This window comes from Pelodiscus sinensis, chromosome 8 (assembly GCF_052426305.1).
Source record: "Pelodiscus sinensis isolate ZL-2025 chromosome 8, ASM5242630v1, whole genome shotgun sequence".
Lineage (NCBI taxonomy): Eukaryota > Metazoa > Chordata > Testudines > Trionychidae > Pelodiscus > Pelodiscus sinensis.
This window is the reverse complement of record NC_143059.1, coordinates 39,739,763-39,767,477: the sequence shown is the minus strand read 5'-3', so window position 1 is coordinate 39,767,477 and position 27,715 is coordinate 39,739,763. Positions and strand designations below refer to the sequence as shown.

The 27,715-nt window shown below is 38.5% G+C and overlaps 1 protein-coding gene across 6 annotated transcripts in view; it reads right to left on the bottom strand.

Annotated features, from left to right (window-relative positions):
• Positions 1–20,171: 20,171 nt before the first annotated feature.
• Positions 20,172–27,715, bottom strand: part of PCGF5 (polycomb group ring finger 5) — a 119,485-nt gene continuing 111,941 nt past the window's right edge. For 4 of the 6 annotated variants that reach the window (XM_025181858.3, XM_025181859.3, XM_025181857.3 and 1 more), the window contains 2 exons: positions 25,632–25,691; positions 20,172–23,515 (listed from right to left, as the gene is read on the bottom strand). In XM_025181858.3, the coding sequence (XP_025037643.1) occupies positions 23,468–23,515; positions 25,632–25,691 (108 nt within the window). In that variant the 3' untranslated portion in view covers positions 20,172–23,467. The remainder of the gene's footprint in view (positions 23,516–25,631; positions 25,692–27,715) is intronic. The other 2 variants (XM_025181862.3, XM_025181863.3) reach the window with 1 other exon arrangement.

The following is a 27,715-nucleotide window of genomic DNA, read 5'->3' as shown; positions in this document are numbered from 1 at the left end:
CAGGAAGGTAAGTTGCGAAAATCGTAACACCATGTCGGATGCACCAGTTCCATAACCAAATTGCTTCTGTGCAAAGGGCCCTGGACCAATCTCTACCCTGTCTGTTTATATATCATCATCATGTTGTCGGTAAAAACTTGGATAACTCAACCACGTATTATGGGAAGAAAGTGGAAGCAGGCTTTGAATATTTCAAGTTCAAGGAAGACTTGGGATATTGATTAATAAACCAAGAGCCTCGAATACGGATTCCGTTGTGTTAGTAGCATGAAGCGCTTCAGCGAAAGGTAGTGCTCTGATCAGGCAGTTGTCAAGGTATGGAAATATCATGACTCCTACGCGTTGTAAATACACCGTCACCACCGCCAGTGTTTTTGAGAAATCCCTGGTGGCTGAGGATAGGCTAAATGGTAGGATTTTGTACTGAAAATGCTCTGAGCCAATTCGAAAACGAAGGAAGTGCCTGTGAGCCGGATGAACGGTCGCATGAAAGTATGAGTCCTACAGGTCGAGGGAAGTGAACCAATCTCCGCTGTGCAATGCTGGAATAATAGTCGCCAGTGTGACCATTTTGAAATGCTGTTTGTGAAGGTACTGATTTAGGTGTCGAAGATCTAGGCTCAGCCTCCAACCTCCTGTTTTTTTCTGAGTCAAGAAATAACGGGGGTAAAAACCTTTGCCCTTGAACTCATCCGGTACCTTTTCCACCACTCCAATTGATAGTAGATGACTTACCTCTTGTTTGAGAAGAGACTTGTGAGATAGGTCCCTGAAGAGGGACAGGGGGGGGGAGGGTAGGAGGAGGAAGTGAGAGAAAGGGGATAGGGTATCCGTAATTGATCAACTATAACACCCATCAGTCGGGTTGATGAGCAGGATGGTTTGTAGTCCCTCGACCGAGGCATCAAACCACCTGTCTGGCAGTTTGTTGATTAGATGCTCTAATTTGTGGTCTTCTCTTTTGGTGTCTCTGTCTAATGCGTTGATGTTCTTATTGCCTGTATTGAGGCGGTGCTTCCAAAAATGGTCTTTGTCTCTGATATGGCATGTAACGTTGTCTTTGATATGGTGGTGTGTACATTCGGAGGGTATGTCTACACTACCCTGCTAGTTCGAACTAGCGGGGTAATGTAGGCATACCGCACTTGCAAATGAAGCCCGGGATTTGAATTTCCCGGGCTTCATTTGCATAAGCCGGGCGCCGCCATTTTTAAATCCCAGCTAGTTCGAACCCCGTGCCGCGCGGCTACACGCGGCACGGAGTAGCTAGTTCGGATTAGGCTTCTAATCCGAACTAGCTGTACTCCTCGTGGAATGAGGAGTACAGCTAGTTCGGATTAGGAAGCCTAATCCGAACTAGCTACTCCGTGCCGCGTGTAGCCGCGCGGCACGGGGTTCGAACTAGCTGGGATTTAAAAATGGCGGCGCCCGGCTTATGCAAATGAAGCCCGGGAAATTCAAATCCCGGGCTTCATTTGCAAGTGCGGTATGCCTACATTACCCTCCTCGTTCGAATTAGGAGGGTAGTGTAGACATACCCTGAGAGTTCGAAGTGTAGTCCTGGAATCCTTGCCGGAATGGAGTACTTGGTTGGTCTTTTCTGCCTGTCAAAGGGGAGCTCTTCAACCTTTGACAGCAGGTCTTTCGGTACTGCAGCTTGCTGTAGCCATGGCGTTCTGTGCATAACCACTGATGTGGCAGTGATTCGCGCTGCAGTATCCGCAGTGTTGAGGATTATGAATAGTGCTGTTTGAGATGCCGTGTACCTCTCCTGCACTACTGCTTTAAGCACCTCATGCTTATTGTCTGGCAGATGTTCCAACAGTGGGACTAACTTCGAATAGTTGTTGAAGTTGTGATTGGCCAAGAGCGCGCCGTATTTGGCCATTCTTAAGGTTAGTGTGGCAGATGAGTAGAACTTGCGTCCAAAGAGATCTAGGCATTTACTGTCTTTGTCAGTGTTGCCCATTTTAAACTGAGGGGCTTTAGCCCTGTGCTGTGCTGCATCCACGACCAAGGAGTTCGGTTAAGGGTGCGTGAAAAGGAACTCCATGCCTTTTGCAGGAACAAAGTACTTTTTGTCTGCTTTCTTATTTGTAGTGGGGGGTCGAGGCTGGTGTCTGCCATATATTGTCTGCTATTTCTAATATGGCTTCGTCAAGAGGAAGGGCAACATTCAATCTTTGGGAAGGCTGCAACTTTCTCACCAAGCGGTGCTGCTTTTGCTGGACCTTGGATAGTTGCACCTGCTGGCTATTGGCAACTCTCTTGAACAGCTCCTGAAACTGACGAATATCGTCAGCAGGAGACGCGTCCCCAGGAAAGATGGCATCATCAGGCGAGGAGGATGAGATGTCCATGGGGGATTGTCCCGGTGGCTCCCCATGTTCTGATAATTGGCCCTCTTCATGTTCCGTTTGTTGCTGCGTGGGAGGGGCAATTCCCGTTGGAGTGGGCGGTCTTGTTCCCAAATGAGCTGGGGAGTGGTGCCCCATTCCCTAAGGTGCAACGTTGGTGAGAGGAAGGTGATCTGGTGGTGTCGCAACTTGGAGAAAACGAGCAAGGTCTGTAGTAATAATCATGGTACCTATCTCTGTCATAACGATACGGAAGGCATGGAGAGGATCTGGGAGAGTACTTGCTCCTGTGAAAATTGTGGTGCCTGTAGCATGTAGAGATTGTCGGAGATCTGGGTGACCGTGATATGTCTCTGGAATGTGATGAAGACAGAGGCGAATCTCGGTGCCGAGAGTAACGAAGTGAAGTGTACGATGGTATGTGGTAGCTTCTGCTTGTGCTGTCATGTCTATCCGAGTGATCAGACAGATAGGAGCTAGAGATGGAGAGGGTGGTTCTGGAGAGAATGCATATGCTCTGGGCTAGGTGAAGGTGTCGGTAACTTGCATGACTTATGGCGTGCTTTCGCCGCTGCTTGCTCAGGTGATGATACCAGCGTTGATGCTGGCATTAATGGTGGTTGCTTAGATGTGTGCGAGTCATCCTTCAGCACTGAGCAGTGCCACGGTGCCGGATGAGGTGCTGGTGCCGACGCCAGCGCTTGTTTGCGCCCTAGCGACGGTGGCTGCTTTCTGTCCGGTACTGAATGCGCTGTCAGTGCCGTAGTGATGTGGAACTCGATGCCAAGGATGGTGTCATTGATGCCAGCGTTGAGGAAGAATTGACTCGATGCCGATATGCCGCCCGCCATAGGTGCTGATACCGGTGCTGATGCAGGAGCCGGTGCTGGGAGGATTGTGGCAGCAGTTTTCGGTACCGGTTCCTTGGACGATGTCGGATCTGGTGCCAAGGTACTTCGTCCGTATTTTTGTCTGTCAGGCCGGCGAGTAACAGCCAAGCCCTACGTGCCTACTTTGTCCCCTGAGCTAACTTGAGATGGGGGCAATAAACGCGAGGAAGAAGGCCTCTTCCTCGCATGTATATCCTTAGGCATGGTTCCAGCTGTTTCAGAAGGTCAGGAGGGTGTTACCTACCAGCCCTGTCCTCTGTGGAGCCAGGGAGTGACATTCATGAAAACCATCCTCTTCCCTCCCTTCTCCTAGGCCTCTGCTAGAATCAGACAAAGCAAGGAAAAGGCCAGGGAAGACCCACCTAAACTAATTAAGGAAACACCCCAGCCTCATCTGCATTGAAGATAGAGCTCAGTAGCATCCAGCTCTTCCAAGGCAGGAACCGCAGTGAACTATGGGATACCGAAAGCAGAGAAGCACTGCCCGATAGGAAATCTCTACTCCAGATGCTAATGAACCCAGGCCTGCTCACACCCAAATTAGTCATTATCAGACCAATTCTAGTAACGATACTATTGTCATTCAAAATACTGAAACTGCCCAGTTGTATTGTGAGCTCATTCAAGGAACATCACCCATAACCAGGGGTGATCAGTCTCTATTGTCTCTCTTTGAACTATTGTCCTATCCCTATAAAAACTCCTACTCTTGACCAAGAAAAACTGTTCTGATATCTGGATTTAAACTGCACCAGTTCCATTGAGACTTCATCATCTCCTGTCTGATCGTGCTGGGGGCTCTGCTCTGCTTGTCTCCTGCCTTCTGGACCTCCAGCTCCCATCACCATCTGGGAATCCCAATCAGTGTAAGCTCCACGGAGTGGTGAGATCTCTCTCTCTCTCTCTCCCCCCCCAATTACCTCTCTAAGCATAGCCTCCTGACCCTGCCCTATGTAAACTGTTATAACATTTGTAATCAGTTTCAATTTAGATTTAATATTGGAACTGTTTTCACTACTCAGAAATAAATAACTTTCATTGTTAAGTCAGTTGCTTCTCTCTCTTTCTTTCTCTTTCACTCACTTTGCCTCAAGGGGTGTTGTTTTTGCATCCCCATTCACTCTACAACAATACTTTTTATACACAAGCTAAAGATCCCTGTAGTACCCAAAATCCTGTGGGGTTTGCTCGTGTGGTTTACCAGTGAACAATTGTGGTGTGAAAGTGGGAATAGGAGGTGCTGAACCTGGGGGCTTATGAGGATGGCAGCTTAAAGTGCTGTTTAATTCAGCCCACTGAGTCCAAAGGCTCATGAGGGTAAAGTGTGGCATTGCTGTTAACCCAGCCTGCTGAGTCCAGGGACATATGAGGGGGTCAGCTTGTGAGTGCTGATTACCCAGTCCTTTCAGACGTGCTCTGTTAGTGGGTGTGGGTGTCTGTGTCTGTTGCTAAGGTGGGAAGAACCCCATCCTGAGGAACCTAGTTCCTGCAGGAGAGCTCCAGTGGGAGGGGGAATTGACAGCAGGGAGAGAATTCAGCTCCATATGAGAGCACAAGTAAGCACAAGCAGCACACTGATAGAATTGATAACCTTCCCCAGTCCCATAAGAGTAACTCTAATAAATGAGCATACCCCAGAGTATTGGGCAAATCTAGTAACAAGGGATCCATGTCTGAGGGCTGCAATGCTTTGTCAAATAGCAGCATTTTTAACCTCATCTCCCTGTCTCTTCTCGCTCGCGCAGTCAGTTTAGAACAGTGAGGACATTTTTGTGGCATGTGTCCTTTACCCAGGCACCAAATGCCATGGGTGAGGCATCAGGTGCCTGGGTGGTCCAGTGGACTATGGCCGTGTGAGGCTGGCATGGGTTCATGGCATGAGCCACACTTTTTGAAACCGGGGGAGCCAGGCATGGCTCAACCAGGGAGTCCTCTGCTCTCGCTGAGCTGGAGAGTCAAGGAGGGGACAAATATTACTATCTTCTTTTCTTTTTTAACAAGAGTAACTCTGAACGGTAAACTGACTACGACTAAACAACTATTAACTATAAAAACTAACTAACTACTAAAGAATTTATTCTCTCAATCCCTGACAGGAATCAGGGAGACAGCATTAACTCTGTCTACGGCCGAGGACCGTCAGGCGGAACCTGGAACGCGCACTCAGAAGCGGCGTGAAAGGCACAAGATGCACATCGCGCATGCTTGGTCCGGCGGACTACGGCTGAAAAAGATCTCCGATCTGCGGTGCTGGGACAAGCCCAGAACCTACCGTGAAGCACTCATGAGACACAGCTAGAAGAAGAATGGATCCAGTTTAGATAAGCAGATGCAAATTGCTTCCAACAATATACATGAAATTTCACAGGCTAATGCCAAATGGTAAAAGCTGTCTTTATACTTACTGTGTTATAGTCAAGCCATGGTGGGTTGATTATGGATGTCTGCCTTCCTGCTCTCTGGGGCTTCCAACCACCCTATACTGCTGGGCCAGAGCCTCTGGGCTCCCCAAGAAAAGACATGGAGTTGGGGTTATCAACCCCCAGCAACACTGATCTTGAAGTACAGGCAGTCCCCGACTTACGTGGATCCGACTTACGTCGGATCCCTAGATACGAACGGGGTGAGGCAACTCCCGCACATGCGCAGCGCATTCCCGGGGCTCGCTCACCTGGGTCCTAGGATCCTCCTCCTCCTCGGGCCGGCTCCGACTGGGGTCCCGCAGAGCTGCCAGGCAGAGGAAAATGCCTCCCCACGCCCGCTGCCCCCCCCCCCACCTCCCTGCCAGCAACAGGCTGCCCCCTCCCCTGAGCAACAGGCTGCCGAACAGACAAAAGCAGCCTCTCTGCCCCTCCTCCCCTCTATACATGCCGGGCTCCAGCGCAGCAGCGTCCCCGGGGCTCACTCACCTGGGTCCTAGAATCCACCTCCTCCTCCTCTTCGGCCAGCTCCAACTGGCCTCTGCCTGCAGCAGCTGGCCACAGGGACAGGGATCCCGCAGAGCTGCCGGGCAGAGGAAAAGTGCCTCCCCACGCCCGTTGCCCCCCCCCCCCCGGCGGCCTCGCATCCTGCACGCCTCCCCCCTCCCCCCCTGCCAGCAACAGGCTGCCCCCTCCCCTGAGCAACAGGCTCCGAACAGCAGACAAAAGCAGCCTCTCCGCCCCTCCTCCCCCTATACATGCTGGGCTCCCTGGGCAAACAAAGTGCTGGCCTCATTGTGTTAGCAAAAAAAGGACCCTCCTCCTAGAACCCTGGGTGGTGTGTGGAAATAAAGCTATTAGCTCAAAGCATGGTGCAGAGCTGTTTGGTATTTGATGAGTTACTCCTTTAGTCCCGAGTTTGTCACAGGGACAGAAATAGATGTGAAATCTTCTGAACAGGGGAACAGACAGCAAAACAAACATTAGAGGGGAGTTAACCTTTCCCTATGCTATCCAAAACTAAAAAAAATGTTTGGCTAGAGTTTCCCCTACAATATGTACCAGTTCCGACTTACATACAAATTCAACTTAAGAACAAACCTACAGTCCCTATCTTGTACATAACCCGGGGACTGCCTGTAGTTCAGCTCTGGGAGGACTCATTTCTAAGGGCTTAGCCCCCAGGAAAACAACCCCCAAACAAACCCATCTTACCCAGTGCAAAAGTTTTGCATAATGAAGGCTTGATAAGAACAAAAGTGTTTTTGTTAAGTTTAAAAAGTAGGATTTAAGTGGTTGCAAGTGAAAAGAGTCAGATCCAAGTAAGTTACTAAATTAAAATGAACAAAAACGCTTAAGTAGTTCTAATCCACTAAGAAACTTGCTACATGCAAATTCTTACCTTAAAAAGCTGTTCTTATAACAGGAAAAAACTTCAAGTCAGAGTTGATCTTTATTCTTACTTGCGTCTACAGATTCCTAAAAGTTCATTGTATCCTCTTGAGATGTCAGGCAGCTTCAAAGGCCAGCTGAAGACAAAGCCAATTGTTTCCCACTGCTTAAAAAGACTTTCCCACTAGGCAGAAACCATTTGTTCCATGCTTCCCAGTCCCATGACAAAACACCAGATTGAAGATGGATTCCAGTACCAGGTGGCATGGTCATGTGTCTTTCTAGGACCTACCTCAGTTTGGGTTTATAGGACAAACACAATCATCCACAGGTGACTGGTGTGAGTACAGAATCATTAAGTACCAGAGCACCAGAGATGGCCCTCATTAGCACATTTAGAACTATAAACAGATCCACACTTCATATTTTAACTGCACATGAAAGAATGATACATGCACAAAAATAGGATATGAAGATTCAGCATACTATAATGATATGTTACATTTTGCATAAAGTGTATTTGAGTTATACATATGCATAAGCCAATTTTCATAAAGCCCGTGGCGAGTAGATTACACTCTGGAAGAGCTGGCACAGAGTGATCTGTGCATGCGCAGAGCGCAGAACCGCGTGGCTGGCGAGCCCTGGACATTATAAAGTACAAGCTACATTGCAGCATTCTAAACAAAATGTCCCTTTTGTTCACTGCAGCTAAATTCTGTATCTTTTGTATCATAAGGCATATCATTGGCATCAAGGGGTAGATTGTGATAAAGAAAGAGGGAAAGAACTATTCCAGGTCCTACAGGGCCTGTTGAATCTCCATTAGTTGACAGAGTGGAACACTTCTCATTGTGGGATTATTACCTGCATAAAATCATTCCAATTTGGATGATAGAACCATAGCTGAAGAGGAGTGGGGGCAGGATGCAAATACAGTGACTTTTCTGATTTAGTTTCAGTCAGTGTCAATTATAAAGTTCCTTGAAGTGTGTGAAGAGTTCTGGGCTATGTCCTGTGGACATATGTTTTTGTTGGCTTATGAAATCCAGTAGGAAGGCAGAGGCAGTTCATTATTGGAAAAGATCTTCAATGCCTCCATTCAGAAGGATTAGTGCTAGAAAGAGTATTTGCTAGGCTTTTACTCAAGAAATTCTCTCAATGCTGAGAATCTCATCAACTATTGATTTTTCTCTTATATAACACTTTAGTGAATATTGAAAAGTTTGTGGTGAAGCAATTCTGTAAAACCTGAAGTCTTTAGATTTCCCAGATACGCTGTATATATTTTGAGTTTGGAAACTGTATAGATCTTGTTGGTCGATGATCCTCTTCTGGTGAAGGATGAAGACCAAGTATCCCTACAGATTTATGTAGATTTATGAGCAGCTGTTGAGATCACTAACCATGTCGTAATATTGACATGACTTTGAGTTTGGCAAGGATAGACAGAGCACTTCATGAATAGCTTCCCCCTTTTGTGTCTGATATGACTCAGAATGTAATAAATACTCATGAGGAAAACACCAAAAAATTAAAAATTCTCTGCTCGATATTTTAAAATTGTTTATTTTGTCAAAATAACAACATAATCACATCATTTACAATAATTTGCTGACAAGTGTTGAAATAAATTATCAAAATAATTGAAAATGGGGCAATATTGTGTTATTTTGACAAACTATGCAGAACTCTGTAGTATTTTACAATTTTTTATTATTTGGCAAAGAATTTTTAAGTTCTGGTGCAGAATTTCGTGAAGAGTTCCAGGGTTCTATGTGGCACAGCTCAGTGGGGGTTGGAGTGCAGGGGGAGAGGAGAACTTGATGCAGGGAGAATGGGACTCTGCAGAAGACTCCTAAGTGAAGGTGATTAGAGCTTGGGGAGAAAGGTCTGGATGCGGGGGAGTGAGGCTCAGCAGCAAGGGATGGGTGCAGAGATGCATGGGAGCAGCTCCCCATGCAACAACTGAGGAGTGATAGGGACAGGGCTCTGGCTGGACTAGAATTTGTATCTATGTATATATTTTTATTATATCTTCAACTTGAGTTTCTTGAAATTCTTAACAACAGAAAACAGAAAATATACACCCCATCTCAATAAACAATACTGAAATCATGCTAACTCAAGCAAACACTATAACAGATCAAAATGAAAGAATGTAAAAGGGAAATTAAATGTAATAAAAAGTGACAATAATATTGTTATATTTTAAAAGGCTTCATTGTTAGTTAAATGATTATAAAATACTGAATTGTACTATAAAAACACACCCACGCTATATAATCTGATTTTAAAAATATATTTCAGATAACGGTGTATTTTAAGGGGAGTATTCCAAAACTATTTAGTATTTATTAGCCTAGTTCTGTTCTTATTAATGTTAGTGATAAAGCTCTCAGTGAATTAAATAGGAGCAAAATTAGACCTACATTGAACACTTCTGAAATTTTCATCCCAAATGTTTTATCATTACAAGCATGTTTCATGGTTATAGCACAATAAAGTATAAAATCAAAATAAAAATACTCATCAAATCAATCTTACTCATCTGAAAGTTTACAAAAAAAAATCCTTAGAGCCAACCCTATTCCTAAGGTACATGTGAACTTCTATGTAATTTTCAGTTTTTTGGACATGCACCAAGAGGCTCAGATAACACTTTAAAATGATCTCAATAAATTAACAATATTTCATATGTATTTTGTAGTTTATTTAGAGTGATAGGTGCATGATTTGGAGATTTCAAAATACTGGTCTGAGAGAAACAAAGTACTGTAGATAGTTTCTTCTTCAACAACATGAAATATATAAGAGCAGGGCTGTACACAATACATGATTATTTATGGCAATAATGGCACCTAACTATTCTAAAGAGTATCTAGAAATCAGCAACAGTTTCTTTGGTTCAGAAATGTTAACTTTTTATTTATAGATACAAAACACATTGACTGAAACATTTCAATCAATCTCACATGAAATCAGATATAGTGGATCTTATTTCTTCTAATGGGCAGAAGAGCCGGCACCCTTTAATCTTAAAAAAATTAACTTTTTAAGGACATTTCTAACAGAAATTAAGCAAGGAGAAGGTGTGCTGACATCTGGTTTGGAACTCATTCATCTGAAACATGATCTGGAGTGATAAAGATTTGGAATCATGTAAAATATCAAAAAGTATCTATTAATTGTTATGGGAACAAGTAAATAAGTACCTATTAATTGTTTGATCCCTCACCAAAGGCTCTTAAGTAAAGTAAGTTATCATGGGATAAGAGGAAAGGTCCTCTCATGGATTTATAACTGGTTAAAAGACAGGAAACAAAGGGTTGGAATAAATGATGAGTTTTCAGAATGGAGAGAGGTAACTAATGAGGGTCTGTACAGGGACCAATCCTATTCAACCTGATTATAAATGATCTGGAGAAAGGGGTAAACAGTGAGGTGGCAAAACTTGCAGATGGTACTAAACTGCTCAAGATAGTTAAGAACAAAGCAGACTGTCAAGAGCCTCAGAAAGATCTCACTAAACTAGGCGATTGAGCAACAAAATGGTAAATGAAATTTAATACTGATACATGCAAAGTAATGCACATTGGAAAAATAATCCCAACTATATATACACAATATGATGGGGACTAATTTAGCCATAACTACTCAAGAGAGAGATCTTGGAGTCATTGTAGATAGTTCTCTGAAAAAATCCACTCCATGTTCAGTGGCAGTCAAAAAAGCAAACAGAATGTTAAGAATCATTAAAAATGAGACAGAGAATGAGACAGAAAATATCTTATTGCCTCTATATAAAACCACGGTACGCTCACATCTTGAATACTGCATACAGATGTGGTCACCTCATCTCAAAAAAGATATATAGACATTGGAAAAGGTTCCGAAAAGGGCAACAAAAATCATTAGGGGTTTGGAATGGGTCCCATATAAAGAGAGATTAAAAGGACTTGGACTTTTCAGCTTAGAAAAGAGGACTAAGGGGGATATGATACAGGTGTATAAAATCATGACTGGTGTGGAAAAAGTGAATAAGGAAAAGTTATTTACTAGTTCCCATAACATAAGAACTGGGGCTCACCAAATGAAATTAATAGGTAGCAGGTTTAAAACAAAGAAAAGGAAAGGTTTTCTTCACATAAGGTCTAGTTAGCCTGTGGAACTCCTTGCCAGAGGATGTTGTGAAGACCAGGACTTTAACAGGGTTCAAGAAAGAAATAGATAAATTCACTGAGGTTAGGCCCATTAATGGCTATTAGCCAGGATGGACAGAAATGATGTTCCTAGCCTCTGTCGGAGGCTGGGAATGGGTGATGGAAGAAGGATTGCTTGAAGACTCCCTATTCTGTTCACTCCCTCTGGGGCATCTGGCATTGGCCACTGTCAAAAGACAGGATACTAGACTAGATGGACCTTTGGTCTGACCCAGTATGGCCATTCTTATGTTTTATCCCTCAGACCTTATTTGCCTCTTTTCTGAGATGTGTGAATCTGACATAAAACGTTTCTTTAAACTGCAAATAATTGATGAAGCTATGCTCCAATGGTCACTGCACATCCTGTCTTCTACTGTAGGGGAGAAAGGCAGTGTAATATTTGAACTTCCACATAGCTTTTTATAAATGTCATATAAATTCAAGAGAAGTATATATGATGGAATATAGAGTAACGTTTTTCAATTACTTGGACCAGTGCCAGGTCCTGAGATTTGACCGATTCAGCTTAAAAAGGTAACAAGTCAGTTCCTGGTATGATTGAGAAACACTGATCTAGTGGAAATTTAATACAGAAGAATACTTAAAGTTAACTGGTTGCTGTTAGTGACTCTAAAAATCCTGAATTGAGAGAACACTCAACAATCTTCCACATAAAACAAGTGCATGCTGACCTTTTGATCTAGCAAAATATATTGTGTTTCATTTCCTCTTGGCCTGGAGCATTGGTATGAGATAACTTTAACAGGAGGTTTTTGCAGAGTTACATTCTGAGTGAAGTTTTCATTTCTAAATACTCTTTGTACATTTTAATATTTATTGATTACTAGTGCCCTCCAAAAAGAGCCAACAATTTAACAAGTAGTCCTAATCTGTCATTGCTCTAACACTGTCATATCTTATCTCTTCTCCTCTTGTTTAGGTCACCTCATGTGTTATGTTTAATTTAAAGCTTGATCCTGTGGTTAGGGGAGTGCCATCAATGACCAGGACACACTACTCCTTTAGAAGGCATTACTCAACTTGAGAGTTAAATCAGGTATTGCTACAAGAGATTCCTTGAAGCAAGGCACCTGCTATTTAATTGGTCTAAAAAGCCTGCATGATTAGATTTGAATTCAAATATTTATACAATCTAGGAAAAAGTGAGTTAAACCAGAGAAACTTTTTATTGCACAAAATAAATTATATAGAAAACAAAATGCAACAAAACAACTTGTATATGTAGGCTGCACAACAGATGTTACAACGTGAATATATTTATTGCTTTCAGAAAGGAGCAATTCAGTGCTAGTAAGCAGATTAGTTATACTTCTTGCTCTAGATTTTTCATAGGATTAATTCAACTGGGCTAGAGGCATCTTGCCACATATGGACCATATACAATTGTAATTTACTATAGCAGTAATGAAGTTGCCATGGACATTCTTGACATTAACATGAAACACTCAATTTAACATAGTTACTGAAGCAAACATACAGTCACACAGTAAGAAACAGTTACATATCAAATATATTTAGTACAAAATTTCTTAAAGTGTCCATTTACAGAGTTTGCATGATTTACTGTACTAAAATTTACCCTCTTTACAAATGCAGATATAACTCCAAACAAACTCACTTCACTCTGCATCAAAATACAACTCAGAGCAGATTATACCAAAATGAAGTCTAGTACCAACTTAGTACATAATTATAGAAGAGTTCACTGGTTCTAATGCAGTTATGTGTTTATCATCCTTTTCCAGGACAACCCTCTTTTAAAAAGGCTTATAACTCAGGTGAAAAGAATATTTCTGAGTGACCTTTGGTAGCGGTGGGGGAAATTGCAGTATTTGTTTTACACACTTTTAACAAAAATACTCATTTGGTTGTTTAAAAAATATATAGGTCTGCAACAGGTTTGCAATATATATTTTACATATATATTACGTTTATAATTCACACTGGTTTGACAATCTAAAATGCTACGTTGTTGACCCTGAGATGTTGAGCTCTCATTGATTTACTATGGAAATACCATTAACAACTATTTTACAACAATTTTAAAATACTTAAATTGTAAGATGTTTTTAAAAATGCTGACCATTTTAAGAACTTAAAAAAGCATAACTGTATATGGAAATAGTTTTGCAAGTATTTGTAGTCTACCGCCTTAATTATGTAAATATTTACAAAAATTTAAACTGCAACACTGTAATTTACTGTGGACTGCTGGGCTTATAATTACTAATCTTCACAAACTCATAGAAGACTTACATAAATGATTACATGTTACTGATGCCAGATATATGACAGACCCCACAAAAGTAAGAAAATTAAAAGTTCAGGTGGGAACTCTTGGCCATAGTCAGATATCATTTACAAAAATATAAAAGTCAAGAGACACCATTATATCCAGAGCTGTGACCTAGCCTCAGGATTAGTTAGTGTGGACCCATGCAGAGTCCCATTGTGTGATGACTATGGGTTTATATGTGTGAAATTGAGATGACAATTTGGTCAACAGTTTGATTTCAACAGTTATCTGGTAGAATTAATTTGCAATGGTGTATGTATTGCTGGGTTCTTTTAGCTAGTCAAACATAACATGGTACAAGCTGGCAGAAAAATAGGTTAAGAATGGAATTTCAGCCATCATTTCCATTTCAATTTCCATGGTTCTGTAAGATTAAACCCTAATGTTATTTTCATGGGGTCTTTTTGTATTTTCAAAAAAGTAGCCTAAAAGAACAGTTGGTACAAATGACTATGTATTAACAACTGAAAAGTTGCAGTTGTAACATGTATATGTTCCAGCTGCAGTTTTCCAAAATTAAAAAATACTGAATATCAAATATGTCCTACTGCACTATGAAAATATAATATATCACGTAGCTGGTATGTCATTTTCATTCTGTGGGGAATTTACTATTAAATACAGATATCTAGCAAATCGGTTGAAATTTTAGACAATTGTATAGATTGCATAAACTGTAAATGGACTATGTAAAAATACTGTATACCTTATAAGATCCATTGGAATGTGACCCTCACAATTAAATTTGCTGTATCACAACAAATACAGTCAAGTAGGAATGTTATAAAGGTAGAAGAAACTAATGTCAAAAATGAAAAAAGAGCACCATACTATTGTTATGCAATCAAACTGTTGATAATGTAGACTTTTTTTTTGTAGAATGGTCAGATATATTTGGCTAAGTTTAGGTATAAATGCATTTAGCCCAGCGATAACAACTATATAGCTTTGTACAGAAGAAACATTCTATAAATCAACCGAGAATGCATTTAAACACAAAAATAAAAATATTTAAGTGATTCTCTAAGCAGCATTTTGTTTTTTCAAAACATAAACACAGATATTGGACTGATTAAATATCTACAAGTGCTTTTCCTTTACAAAAATACATATATTCATAATAGTAGGATAGACTAAGTCATTAACAATGACCTGGTATTTTCTTTTCACTTCAATTTGAATGATTTATAGGCTAAATTTTACAACCACAAAAAGGTTTATTTGTAATAAGGTGTTACCACTTTTGACAAAAAGCTTAACATATTTTTTATTTTAAAAGAAAATTAGCAACATAACATTATAGTATCTTCTATAATCTCTAAGGCTGTGTCTAGACTACACCTCTCTGTCGACAGAGAGATGTAGATTAGGCACATTTAAATTGCTAATGAAGCTGATATTTAAATATCCTGTGCTTCATTAGCATAAACATGGCCACTGATTTTTTTTTTTTAAACTGAGTTTTTTTTTTTTTTTTAAATGCAGTCTAGATACGGATCTGTCGAAAATAAACCCTTTTTTGACAGATCCCGTAAACCTCATTTTTTAAGGAAGACAGGATCTGTCGAAAAAGGGTTTGTTTTCGACAGATCCACATCTAGACTGCAGTTTTTTCGAAAAAAATGTTAAAAAAGTGGCAGCCATGTTTATGCTAATGAAGTGCAGGATATGTAAATCCCGGCTTCATTAGCAATTTCGATGTGCTTGATTTGCATCCCTCTGTCGACAGAGGGATGCAGTCTAGACATAGCCTAAGTATTGTGAGGGCTATTGTATGAAAAAGTGATAGCCACTGACCAGATGCAAGAACATTTTTACTGCCCACCATAAGCTCCTTTTTTTTTTAAATCAATACTTGGATCACAGCTTATATAAGGACACTTAGGCCCCCCATCCAAAAAATGCCATTTAGAGTACTCTATACAGACTATTCAGTAGACTAGAACATCTAACAAATCAGGCTTTGCACTGATTTTTTTAAAATGCAAAATGTTTTGAGTTTATATTTGGGGGAAAATTACAAAATTATGTACTGCTTAATTTTTATCCCAGGAAGTTTCCACTCCAGAAAAAAAGAAAAGAAATAAGACTTACTGCAAATTCATCTTTTAAAATAATTACTGTTTTTTTCCAATCTAGGTAAGGACTATCCTGGAAAAGAAATGCAAGAGATTGATCCATTTTTAAATTTTTTACTGCACAGAACATAAAATAAGCTTGATTTTTTTGCTAATTAATAGTCTCATGTTATTGAAAACAATGCCATTTGCTTAAAAAAAAGCTACAAGTTCTGTAAAACTTCAACATCTTTGCTTGATCCTCCAATTCTGTCCTTTCCCCCCCTCCAAAAATTCACAGAGATACAGCTAGAAACCCCAAAAGTATCTTAGTGACTATTTTGTGCTTTAGAAGGTTTATGAGATTGACAGCACAGTGAAGTATTTTATTAGTTCCCAGACCAGGTATAGCACTGATATCAGTAATTCAAGCCTTTATGCTTCTTTTTGTTAATACATATTACCCATGACCAAAGAGACTACTCTTTCTACCCATGACTGGTAAAATATGTTAATTTCCATATTTATCTGTTCTTAAGAAACTGACTGGAATGCCAGATAAAGAGCTAAGACCAGTACCACAGGTTTGGTTGATACCAGATGCACTACTCTTGATGAAAGAGATGGCCACTTCACTTCTCAATGGAAAATTACAATGCCTTATTCCACATCAGATTCTGGATGGTTTACCTTTGGTATTAAAATGTCCCTTACAACTATTAGGCAAGCAAATCAGTAATAAAAATATAGTCTTTTTTTAAACAAACAAACGTCTGATAGGATGCATGGAATAATTTAAGTCAATCAGAATTCCCTTTTCCAGTAAAAAGGTACAGTGAGCAACTCTGATTATACTGCACCAAAATCCCTCAGACACAAAAGCGACATTTACATTGCTAATCGCTTGTTACAATACAAAACACAAGTATAGGACCAGAATATCACCACAGAATAAATTCTTTTAACTTTTACAGTAAACATTTTTGCTTCACCTTTGTTTCCAATAAAAAATAGATTATAGCCAGCAGCACAACAATGGTTTACCCTGGTAATAATTTTATATACAACTCCATTCTCTCTTTATCCTAACTCTGCTGTTGTTCATCACCTTAAGGAAAATAGCAACAAAACTATGTTAATCACATCCATCGTCCTTCTATATGTCACATATGAAACTCTCTTTAAAATTACCTGCTAGAAAAAATTATATATATATACACACAGTTTACTATAAGAAAAGTACATCTATCATAGCAATATGCAAATAGAATCTAATGCCTCTCTTTGGTTTGTTAACATAATCATGGAATCTTTATCTCTTGGGACTGGTTTCTCCTGCAGTCTGAAATATTAGAGCTACATCTCTCTCTTTCTACAAATACAAGAGGCAGCTCAGATCTACAGGCTTTTTCCCTATCCCTACCACCTCTCTTGGGGTATGTCTAGATTACATGGATCCGTTGATGGAGCCATGTAAACTAGTTTACCCGGCATAGTCAAAGAAGTGGGGATTTAAATAATCCCCGCTTCATTAAAATACACATGGCCACCGCGCTGTGCCAACGATCAGCTGATCTGGCACAGCTCGGCAGTCTAGACACGGATCTGTCGGCTGGGGAAGCCTTTGCCGACTGATCCCCTGATTATTTAAATCCCTGCTTCATTGACTATGCCGGGTAAACTAGTTTACATGGCTCTGTCGACAGAGCCATGTAGTCTAGACATACCCTTGAAGTGCTTGTGTAGCCGCTTGCAGAGCTGTAGGAAATATTAAATAGTTTATCAGTAATGGGAACAAACTTCTTACTGGTAATGACTATATTCATAAGCAGCCATTGTAAAGACATCAGAAGAATGTCTTGTGGTCCTTTCTCAGAAGTCCCATCTGAAAGATCCTGATCTCTTTCTCTCTCTCCCTTCTCCATCTGTGTGTTTTGAAACTCAGAGAATTGGGAATTGGCAATGCTGTCTAAGACTTAAATCAATTAGGGCTTGTCTAGCTTACAGCAAGCTGGGGCATGAATCTAGCCCACCTTATTTATACAAGTCCTTAGAGTCTGGTTAAGTTGGTTGTTGTGGTTTTGCTGCAATTTCCATGAAATACCACTCCCTGACTCCTCAGACCTTGTCACACACATTTTGCCTCTTGACCTCTGTGGTGATAGGGAAATGGAAAACAAATAGAGCAAATGAGCTCAGAAAAGCCCTACAAATTTTGGTTCACAATGTGAGAGTAGAGAGCAAAAGATTTTGGTTACTACTGTCCCCAAATCTGCTTTAACAGATAACATTGCAGTGGATAAAATGACAGCCCTGTCCACCACTCAGTGCTGCAGAAGGTAATTTAAAGAGTATGACCAACCTTAAATCCTGATGGAGAAGTCTGAATTACCTCTGGTATTTGCAAGAAGAATACAGTCAAAATATCTCAGAATAGGGAAAACATAAGGATCCAGAATTCAAGATTATTGCTTAGGGGAAAATAAAATTGACTTGACAAAAAGCACATCTTTTAAAAATAGTTTCTAAAGTGTGAGATAACATATATGCCACTATTTGAAATGCCTAATTAACAGAAAATATTTCTTTGATGTCACTGCTTGTTTTGCTTGAAATAAGTTTCTTCTAATGTTCAGAAATACTAATACTGAAAATATTTAGAACATTTACAATACACAGAAAAAATATTCTCATTTAAAATGTATAAAGTGGGTCTAAAAGATATCCTGTATTAGTAATCCACCATGTTCCTTTAAAATAACATTTTTCAGTAAAATCAGAAGTCAAAATAATTTGCAATATAAAATTTCATTAAAAGACTATAGTTACATTTTTGTTGCACATTAATTATTTTCCTATCTGAGCAATCAATACAATGATAGGGTCTGATCCTAAAAACATGAGTAATTCTTATTGTAGTGATGAATTCCTCTGACTACAGAGGGGCTATTCCATCAAAAAAGAATTATTCATATGTTTGCAAGATCAGGCGCTTAGTCAAGGTAGTTTAATAGTATACAATGTAATGCACATTTCATGCTAATCTAATAGATTTGTACTATATATACCTTTTAAATCTTACAAAATCCCACTCTGTACACTCATAATTTACAGTATGTTAGAGGACATAAAATCCATAGAGATTTCTAGTCTAACAAAATGCATTACAATTTGACTTCTATTATTAGGCAAACTGCGGGAAGGAGGTGGACATAAATTCTGGACTCTCATTTTAGGAAAAGCCCTCAACCTAGTGGGATAAAGGATGTACATTTGGGGAAAGTATCTCATTCTATGTTTGGCAAGCACCCCATTGTAGTTGGGTGCCACCAATATGGATATATGCAAAATAGCTTTTGTAGGCTCATCTATTTTCTGCCTTCCTGATTGACTTTATGCAGTGGTGCTATTGAAATGTCCACAGCAAGCATGCTTGTAAATAATAGTGTGCTTTTTTATTGGAACATGTGTGAGTTTCATTAAATACTTAAGTACCCACTGCATTATAATCAGACTTTGGCACTCAAAAGTGTCGGTACATGCCCTCCACTATTCTTATACTTTTCATATTTTTTAATTGGCACAATGTGTCAACAGGGATAAACACAGGTACATATCTGTATACATGTTGCACCTATGCAATATAAGAAAAGAGGACTTTACTACAACAGAAACAGCACTTGCTTTATGCAAGTTGCCCACATATATATCAATTTGGTTATCAACTGATCCCTAGAAAAGTATTCAATCAAACCACAAGCAGGCACTATGCTGTCATACCAGAAATTCATAATTGTAGGTAGTTTGATCATGTTTATAAAAGTGCTGAAAGCCAGGATTCTCAGCTAAGTATATTGAAAACATATCTGCTTACAATGAACATTTGACTTCCTTAATCCAGTTCTGACCCGGATTAAAAAAATAATGCAAAAACATAATTGATAATTCTGAGCAAGGCAAACTGTTGGCTCCCTGAATTGAGAATGCAGAAAATCTTATGAAGCATTCAAACCTCTATTCATTGTCACTCATGGGCCCTCATGACATGCTAAAAAGAATTTTCAGTGGCCATACTAAATCCAATATGAATTTGTTGGCTGGATGCAAAATTCTGTCTGTTATATACTTAAGAATGGACATAAAGTGATAAATTTTGGGTTAGACAGGTAAGTGAGAGAATAGCTTTTATGAGACCAATTTCTGCTGAATAAAAAAACAAGCTTTCACATTTACAGAGCTCTTCTTTGGATCTGGAAAAGATACTCAGATTGTCACAGCTAAGCACAAGAAAGAATAGACTGTTAAACATAAGAAGTAAATGTGTTTCAAGAGACCATTAAAGATAAAGTGGGCAGTTAGCACTTCTGCATTGGTAAGACATATTGTTGCAGAGAGCCAACAATACAGGATCTTAATTGAGTGCATGTTTTTTAGTGTCCAGCAAAGGTTCTGAATTTAAGCTTCCGAAGATGTTCTGCTGGTTTTTGTTGAGGACTAGGACTGAGTAGTCAGATATGGAGTTATTATTATGTGAAAAAAAAATGTTTTGTCACAGGTGATATGGGAGTTCCACTTTGGAACTCATGTAGGGCAATCAATAATTATAGCCTGAAAGAAATCTTTCCTGAGCCCTTTTTCTGGCCTTCAAGCAACTTCCCAACCTCATCAAGGTCATCATCATAACCAAGCTGCCCACAGACAAGGACATATCAACTCATAGTGGCATCAAAACCAGAACAGATGCCAACCCAGATGGCATATCTCCACTTCATATGATCGATATCTTCCATAACATATCTTTCAAGACCATTTAGACCTACACATGCCTAATTCAACATATGGTGTACCTCATCCATTGCACTAAATGCCTCAACAATGGTGGATTAAACCAGACAATTACTACATTCTTAAATGAACTCACACAAAACAATGATAAAGACTAAAAACACCCCATCACTCATGGCCAAATACCTTTTACAAAGCAATCACTCCATATCTAACCTCTTTTCATTATGAAAGGAAGCCTGCATAATGCCTTAAAAAGCTGGAAAAAATTCATTGGGGTGCTAGACATTAAAAACTATGGACTCAGTAAAGATACTGTTTATATAGCTCTTTGCAACAATCCATGTCCCAGTAGCCCTCTTTGTCCCATGGCTGCAAAGCGGTTAACTGCTCACTTCATCTTTAATGTATTTTACAATGCATTAAACTCCATCTGTTTAGCTATTTGTTTCATCTGGTATTTAGCTGTGACACACTACACTTTTCTCAGACCTGAAGAAGAGTTACGTGAGCCTGAAAGCTTGTCTTTCACCTGAAGAAGTTGGTCCAATAAATATCACCTCACCTACCTTGTCTTTCAAATATTCTAACATTACCGGGCTACAACAATACTGCAAACAAATGTTATGCTGCCCTTCCGTTTGTTTAAATACTTAATCCAAATTTATCAAACTAGCAAATATACAGTTAAAGAAATACACTGACTCCCAAATCAATTAAAATTAAGCTTGAAAAACCTGCTATTAATTTTATGACAAACTGAACCCAAAAGTTTTGAAACAAACCTTGCATTTTAACATGAAGCCACCTTGAAAACACTCCTGGCATAAACACATCACTTCTATGATGTGAAGGATATGAAAATTGTAAGGTGTCTTTTGTACATAGATATCAATATTTAGAAATAACATCCTATTGCTAACTTTATAAAGGAATTTAGTATAATGCATATAATAATGATATGCAATAGAAATTTGGATCCCATGCCTGCAAATCTGTAAAGAGTACCATTGCATTTGTTAAGGCTCTGTGTAGGAGCCGGGTATACCCATATGGAGCAACTCATCAGATCTGCCAATGAGCATGTAATGGATTGGGAGGGCAAGAGATGTTTAGACTTTGTAATCAGCAAGTGCATCTATCAACAGAATGGGCAAACTAGCTCCAATACCAGTCAGCAAGCATACTGTGCCAGCTGAAGGGAGTATTCCAAATGTTTCCCATGGCACTCTGTCTCAGCATACTATGTGCACTCTTGATCTGCAATGGCAGGATTTCTTACAGAATGCTAGTGGGCAATGTCTCCATTCCCTCTTGTTATGTGGCTTTTGGAACACAAAAGTAGCATTTGACTCAGTGTATACGAATAACATGAAAGCCTGTTGTCACTTAAGTCAATAGCAAAACTGTCACTGATTTAAAGGGCCCAGCATTTCACCCATCATGCATGCTTGTTTGCATGCCCTACACTTATAAATTGTACTGACACTAAACTTCTATTGGAGCTATTTCCCATAATCCATCTTTTATGCTTAGATCTCATGGTTTACATTTAGTTTTTCTTTGTTGGATTCTATAGTAGCTTCTGAAAGTCAACTGTTTCTGTTGTATACATAGTCATATAAAAATAAATAGGAATGCTGGTAGATGTGCATTAAATAGAAATTATACCAAGTATTGAACAGTAATTATTTCCGCACAGTTTGAAGTAAAAACCTACTCTGACTTGCAAACTGAGCAAAGACAATGGAAGAGTACAGAAAACAGTTGAAACACAATGCTTCCTGTATTAAGGTTACCAGAAACCTTAATACAATTTTCTGCACTAAAACCATTATATTTGTCATACCTAAGGCAAAAATCACATTTTCCCCCACCACTCTTAGGTCTGAGAAAAACATGTTTTGTACAGGTTGAATTATTTCCATCAGACTGCTTATCTACTATATTGCATTACCTCTAGTTTTATGGAACTAGCTTTATGATGTGACATTAACTAATTAATCTGCAATAGCTACTGAACCTCAGATAAACAGAAATTTAATGCCATAAAAGCTATGTATTTAGAAATTTATTACAGTATTTTGCATTATTTTACTCTATTATATGCCAAACTTGGACACAAGTAAACCCAATCTTAAAATGAAATCCTTAATGTGAATGACAACAGTGACAAAAGATGCATAAATTTTTGCCACGTGGAGTAATTTTAAACAGGATTTTCTGCTTTTTATTAAACATTTATATGATTTTAACCTCACTTTTATGCTGACATTATTAAAATAATGTAATTTGACCAGCTACCATAATCCTAAATAACTGAATATCAAATTCCAACCTTCAGGCAAGCCATAAAATTTTTCACTCATTAGGGCAGGTGATACTAAAATAATCTATTTAGATAAAATAAAATGGCTCAGTTTAATGACTGTGTTCTAATATTGTTGCAAGGATAATCTTCATTCACTGCAAAATGATTGCTATACGCTGATGAGTGAGATATACCCAGACTCATGAAAAACGTAACAATGTAGTTGCAAAATTACCACTGTTCTAAATATATTTTCTATACAAAATATTTTCAAGGTATAATTCTTAACTTTTGTACAGTTCTCTATCATTTATACAACAATAATCAGTAAAACAGTAAATATGTGACAATTGCACTACCACATGGAATGAGCATTCTGCCATTTTGCTAGTGTAATCAACATTAGAATAGAAAACTTTTCTAACAGGCAGGCAAAATATTCTGTAGTTTCTGAATCTTTACTATATATGTCATGATTTTGGCTATGACTTGCAGCACATTTTTAAGATACTACAAATATCTTATGCACATTTCAGTAGCAGAATGGCACTTGGCTTGCTCTAATAGAAACAACAAAGATGCAACTGACAACTTTAAGAAATACAATGTCCTTATTTGCATGCTGAAAATCTGGTTGTGTCCTCTTAATCCAGGCACATCCATTCATTGTGCAATCTGTCGATGGGTAAACAAATAGTGCAGGATTCATCTCAGTGGGATCTGGCCCTTTGGTCTAACCAAAGTCAATTCTGGGTCGATACTGCAGTACCATAGGGTAAGACTAGAAACAAAAATTAAAAAAAGAAGACAACGAACAAATAGACGAACAAACAAAAAAAGAAAACAAGGATAATATGAAGAAATGGTTTATATGAAATACAAAGAAAATACAGTTATACCACACTGTAAGGAAAGTAAGAACTTATCTCTAGGGTTAATAACAGATTAATGTGGTTTTATACATTTCAATAAAATTTACATTCACAACCAGTTTTCAAAAATATAAGGAAAAGGATATCTTTTCAGTCTAAGTCTGATATTTCCCCCACTAACTTTACTATAGCATTGGAACTTCTCTAACACAAAATCAAGAATGATCTATTATATTATCATGGTGAGCTCAGGAGTCAGATTATATCATCCACACACAGTGCATATACTATGTAACTTAAATTATGTGTGTGACATACTGCAACAACATTTGTGTGATCCTATAGATAGTGTCTTTAATCCTGTGCTGTGAGATTTGACAAAAACATTCATAAAATCTCACACTGGTTAACTAAATTCTAAGATGCAATATGTGACCTGATATTTCAGAAGTACAGACAACAGCTCCCACTATAACCAGTATTACCCAATGAAAATCACATTTACTCAACTCTTTTAAAAGTCAAGTCAGCCAGAGTCACTTGATTCCATGAGAAAGGAGGAGTGAAATCTCCTGAAATTAATTATCTTCATATTCATTCAGAGTTACATTTTCAATAGCTCTCAATCTTGCAGTCACAAAAATGCAACCCATCCATTTAGATACATAAACTGAGGATCACTGTGATCATGGAAGGATCATGGAAGGATCATGGAACTTCTGGTTACTTGGTGCTGAAAATTCTATTTATAAAATGTATATTTTTTCAGTCTAAGTTTGATATTTCCCCAACTAACTTTACTACAGTATTGGAGCTTCTCTAACACAAAATCAAGAATGGTCTATTATATCACCTGGACCATTGGGTTCAAATAGCCTCTGACTCCTCTAGCAGAATCAACCTCAGTTGAGATACAGACTTTAAGTTGTGTGGAATTACTGAAAATCTTTTGCACTTCAAACTAATGCTCCTGAACTACGCATTTGCTTCTAAACACACCTAACTTCTACTAGCACTAATGGGAATTACACACAAGTAATGAGGATAATTACACTCCTAAAACCTAGTGTGAGTTTATACTGTGCTCAGAACTCTTGTGCACAAAGTCTGCATACTACTAAAAATGTTGAGCTAACTGCAAATACAAATTATGATGTGCGAACAGAAATGTTTATCTATAACACCTTCTCACTTTGGACTGAATTTTGCCCTTCCTTATACCCAAGTTACTAAACTGAGTCAGCACAATTGCCAATTGTAGTTTTTATTAGAATTTGACCCTCTATCATTAATTTTGCTTTTCAGTGTAAAAAAATAATATTAGTCCATTTTGGGGTCATTCTTAAAAAACAAACATTTTTAATAGTGATGGGTTCAAATTAAACACAGGAACCAGGTCCAGATCCAAATTTGCAAACTTCTTTAAAATAAGCCAAATCATAACACTCCCTGTAAACTTTCTGAAAAATTGAGAAAGTTTTGATCAGATTTCAATTCCAATGTTCTAGATGTTTAGATTTGGAGGTTTTCAGCCCATCTCCAAATTTTAAAGCAGTAAAAAGGAACACAACAATAAAAATCTAACATTTGTCATAATGAAACAGACCAATGGTCCATGTGTCCCCAGATCCTTTGGCAGTAGCCAATTTTGGATACTTTATAGAGGTATAAACTTCCATTATGTTCCTAACCGTGCAGTACTACACATAATAATAAGGGAAGATAAGAGGAGAAAGGGAAGAGTGGGAGACATCTTTTAGCAGCCTGCTGGTGATCATTTTATGCACTAAAGCATAATGATAAAGAGCCCTTATTTTACAAATCATAAACCTTATAATGCCTAAATATAATTCATTCATTCCTTCATTCAATCAATACAAGCTTTACTGAATGAATACACAGAAGATTTAGACCTTATATGTCAAGTTTTAGCTAGCAGAACATAGATTTATAAAATCTCCACAATGAGTTTCAATTAAAATGTTTACAGGTCCTGTAATATGTACAGTCGTGAGTGCCTCTTACCTGATAAAAAGTGCCATCCTGTGAGCAGACTTGCGAAGATGAGCAGTTCTGACACCGAAACTGCGAGGGAAGATGATTTTCTGATCAGATAAGAGGCATCCACAACTGGACACATACATTTATCAATCATTTAATTATTTTTTGTTTCAAATGAGAGAATTAAAATTAATTACTTTTAAAGTAGGAAGCGTTTTCCAAGGAATAAATAATCTCTGTGTTTTAGACTATATAAAGCTCTCCTAGTGTCCACAGGTACATCAATAAAAGCTCACAATAAACAACATCATAGTCACAGATAATGGATTTACCTGATCTTCATCCATCAGAGGAAGAGATTATCAAATAAGAACCAGTAATGCTTTTGTACTACACTTTGGCCTAAAACAAACTTCATCAGATCAGGGCTAGACAACCAAAGAAGGGTAGATATCATGGGGGCTGCCTTACTATAAGGTTCTTGATAATTCCAGCCCCCCAAAATAACTTTCCAAACAGGGTAATAATTGGAGAGTTTGTTACCAAAAATATAAAATTTTGAAATATTTCTTCCAGGCAGGAACAATACCATGAAGAGACTTAAGCTACTTCAAAGATGACAGTATTATATATTTTATAATTTCTATTGGTTTTTGTTTTTAATCATGAGCTATTAAGATTATTTTACATCCAATTAAAAAAGTGAATGGAGATTCTGTATATGCCTATAAACATTCCATAAAATTTCACTGAGTTTTCAGTAACATCATATATACCTAAGAAAACATTTTTCTTTTCATTTTCTGGAAAAATTTAAGATGGAGCAAATATGGGCATTTGACCAAATAGTATAATTATTGCCCCCAAACCAATACTATTCTCAAGAATCCATTGACAGGAGCCAGTAATTTCAGCTATCATGAATGCATTCTATTATTATTGCCTCATTTCTCCTCAATATTTCCTTAGGGTATGTCTACACTGAGTGGCTATTTCGGGATATTGGAGGTATCCCAAAATAGATACCCCGCGTCTTAACAAGCCACCCATTATTTAGAAATATTTTTCAAAATAATGGGCACGCTATTTCGGCATCCCTTAACCCTCGTTCCAGTTTAATCCCAGGACAATATTCTGCCAAATCCAGTCAATATTTGCTATGCACAAATTTTTTTTTTTTAAAAAGGCCTTTCTAGGTTTTAAGGTAAAATTGTTAAGGTGTTTGTGAGTTGTTTGATCAACATTGTGCTTATTCCTGTCTCCGCTGCCAATGCCATAGGCTATGTCTAGACTGCAAGCCTCCTTTGAAAGAGGCTTTTTTGAAAGTATCTTTCAAAAAAGCCTCTTTCGAAAAAGAGCGTCTAGACTGCAAGCAGTACTGCAGTGAGTGAGTCTGGATGCTCACTTTCTAAAAAGCCCTGTTGGCATTCAAGAACGCCTTTTTCCGAAAGAGCACTTTCGAAAAAAGGCGTTCTTCCTCGTGAAATAAGGTTTACTGCCGTCGAAAGAAAAGCCACGTTCTTTCGATTTAATTTCGAAAGAACGCAGCTGCAGTCTAGACGCAGGTGAAGTTTTTTCGAAAAAAGGCTACTTTTTTCGAAAAAACCCCTGAGTCTGGACACAGCCATAGTGAGTACTTATAAAATGGAAAAACAGAGTGATGGGGATCTTGAATTTACTACAGCTTACTATGTGAAATTACACTGGTACTTAACCTTTACTGAATCCATGTACAACTTCCTCTTGCATTGAAATGCAACCACTCTGCACAAAAAGCAAAGCTTTGCAAGATAAAGTATAATATATAACCACACATGCATGAATGAATATATAAAAGACAGATAAAATAAATGCAAGAGACAACAAGATGATTTTAACGAGTGACCAAATAGGAACAGTTAATGGTCCAAAGCAAATCTAAGGGTTATTAACTCAATCTGATCACTAAAAAATGTGCTTTAGCAAGATAGCTATTGTTTTCTAAACTATATATGTGGGTGAAATAATTAGCAGTCCTCTCCGTTGTGGACATTATGTTAACAGAATTAAGTACTGTCAAAATCATTAGATGACTCAAATGATTTCTCAATGTCCCAACATGTTATAAA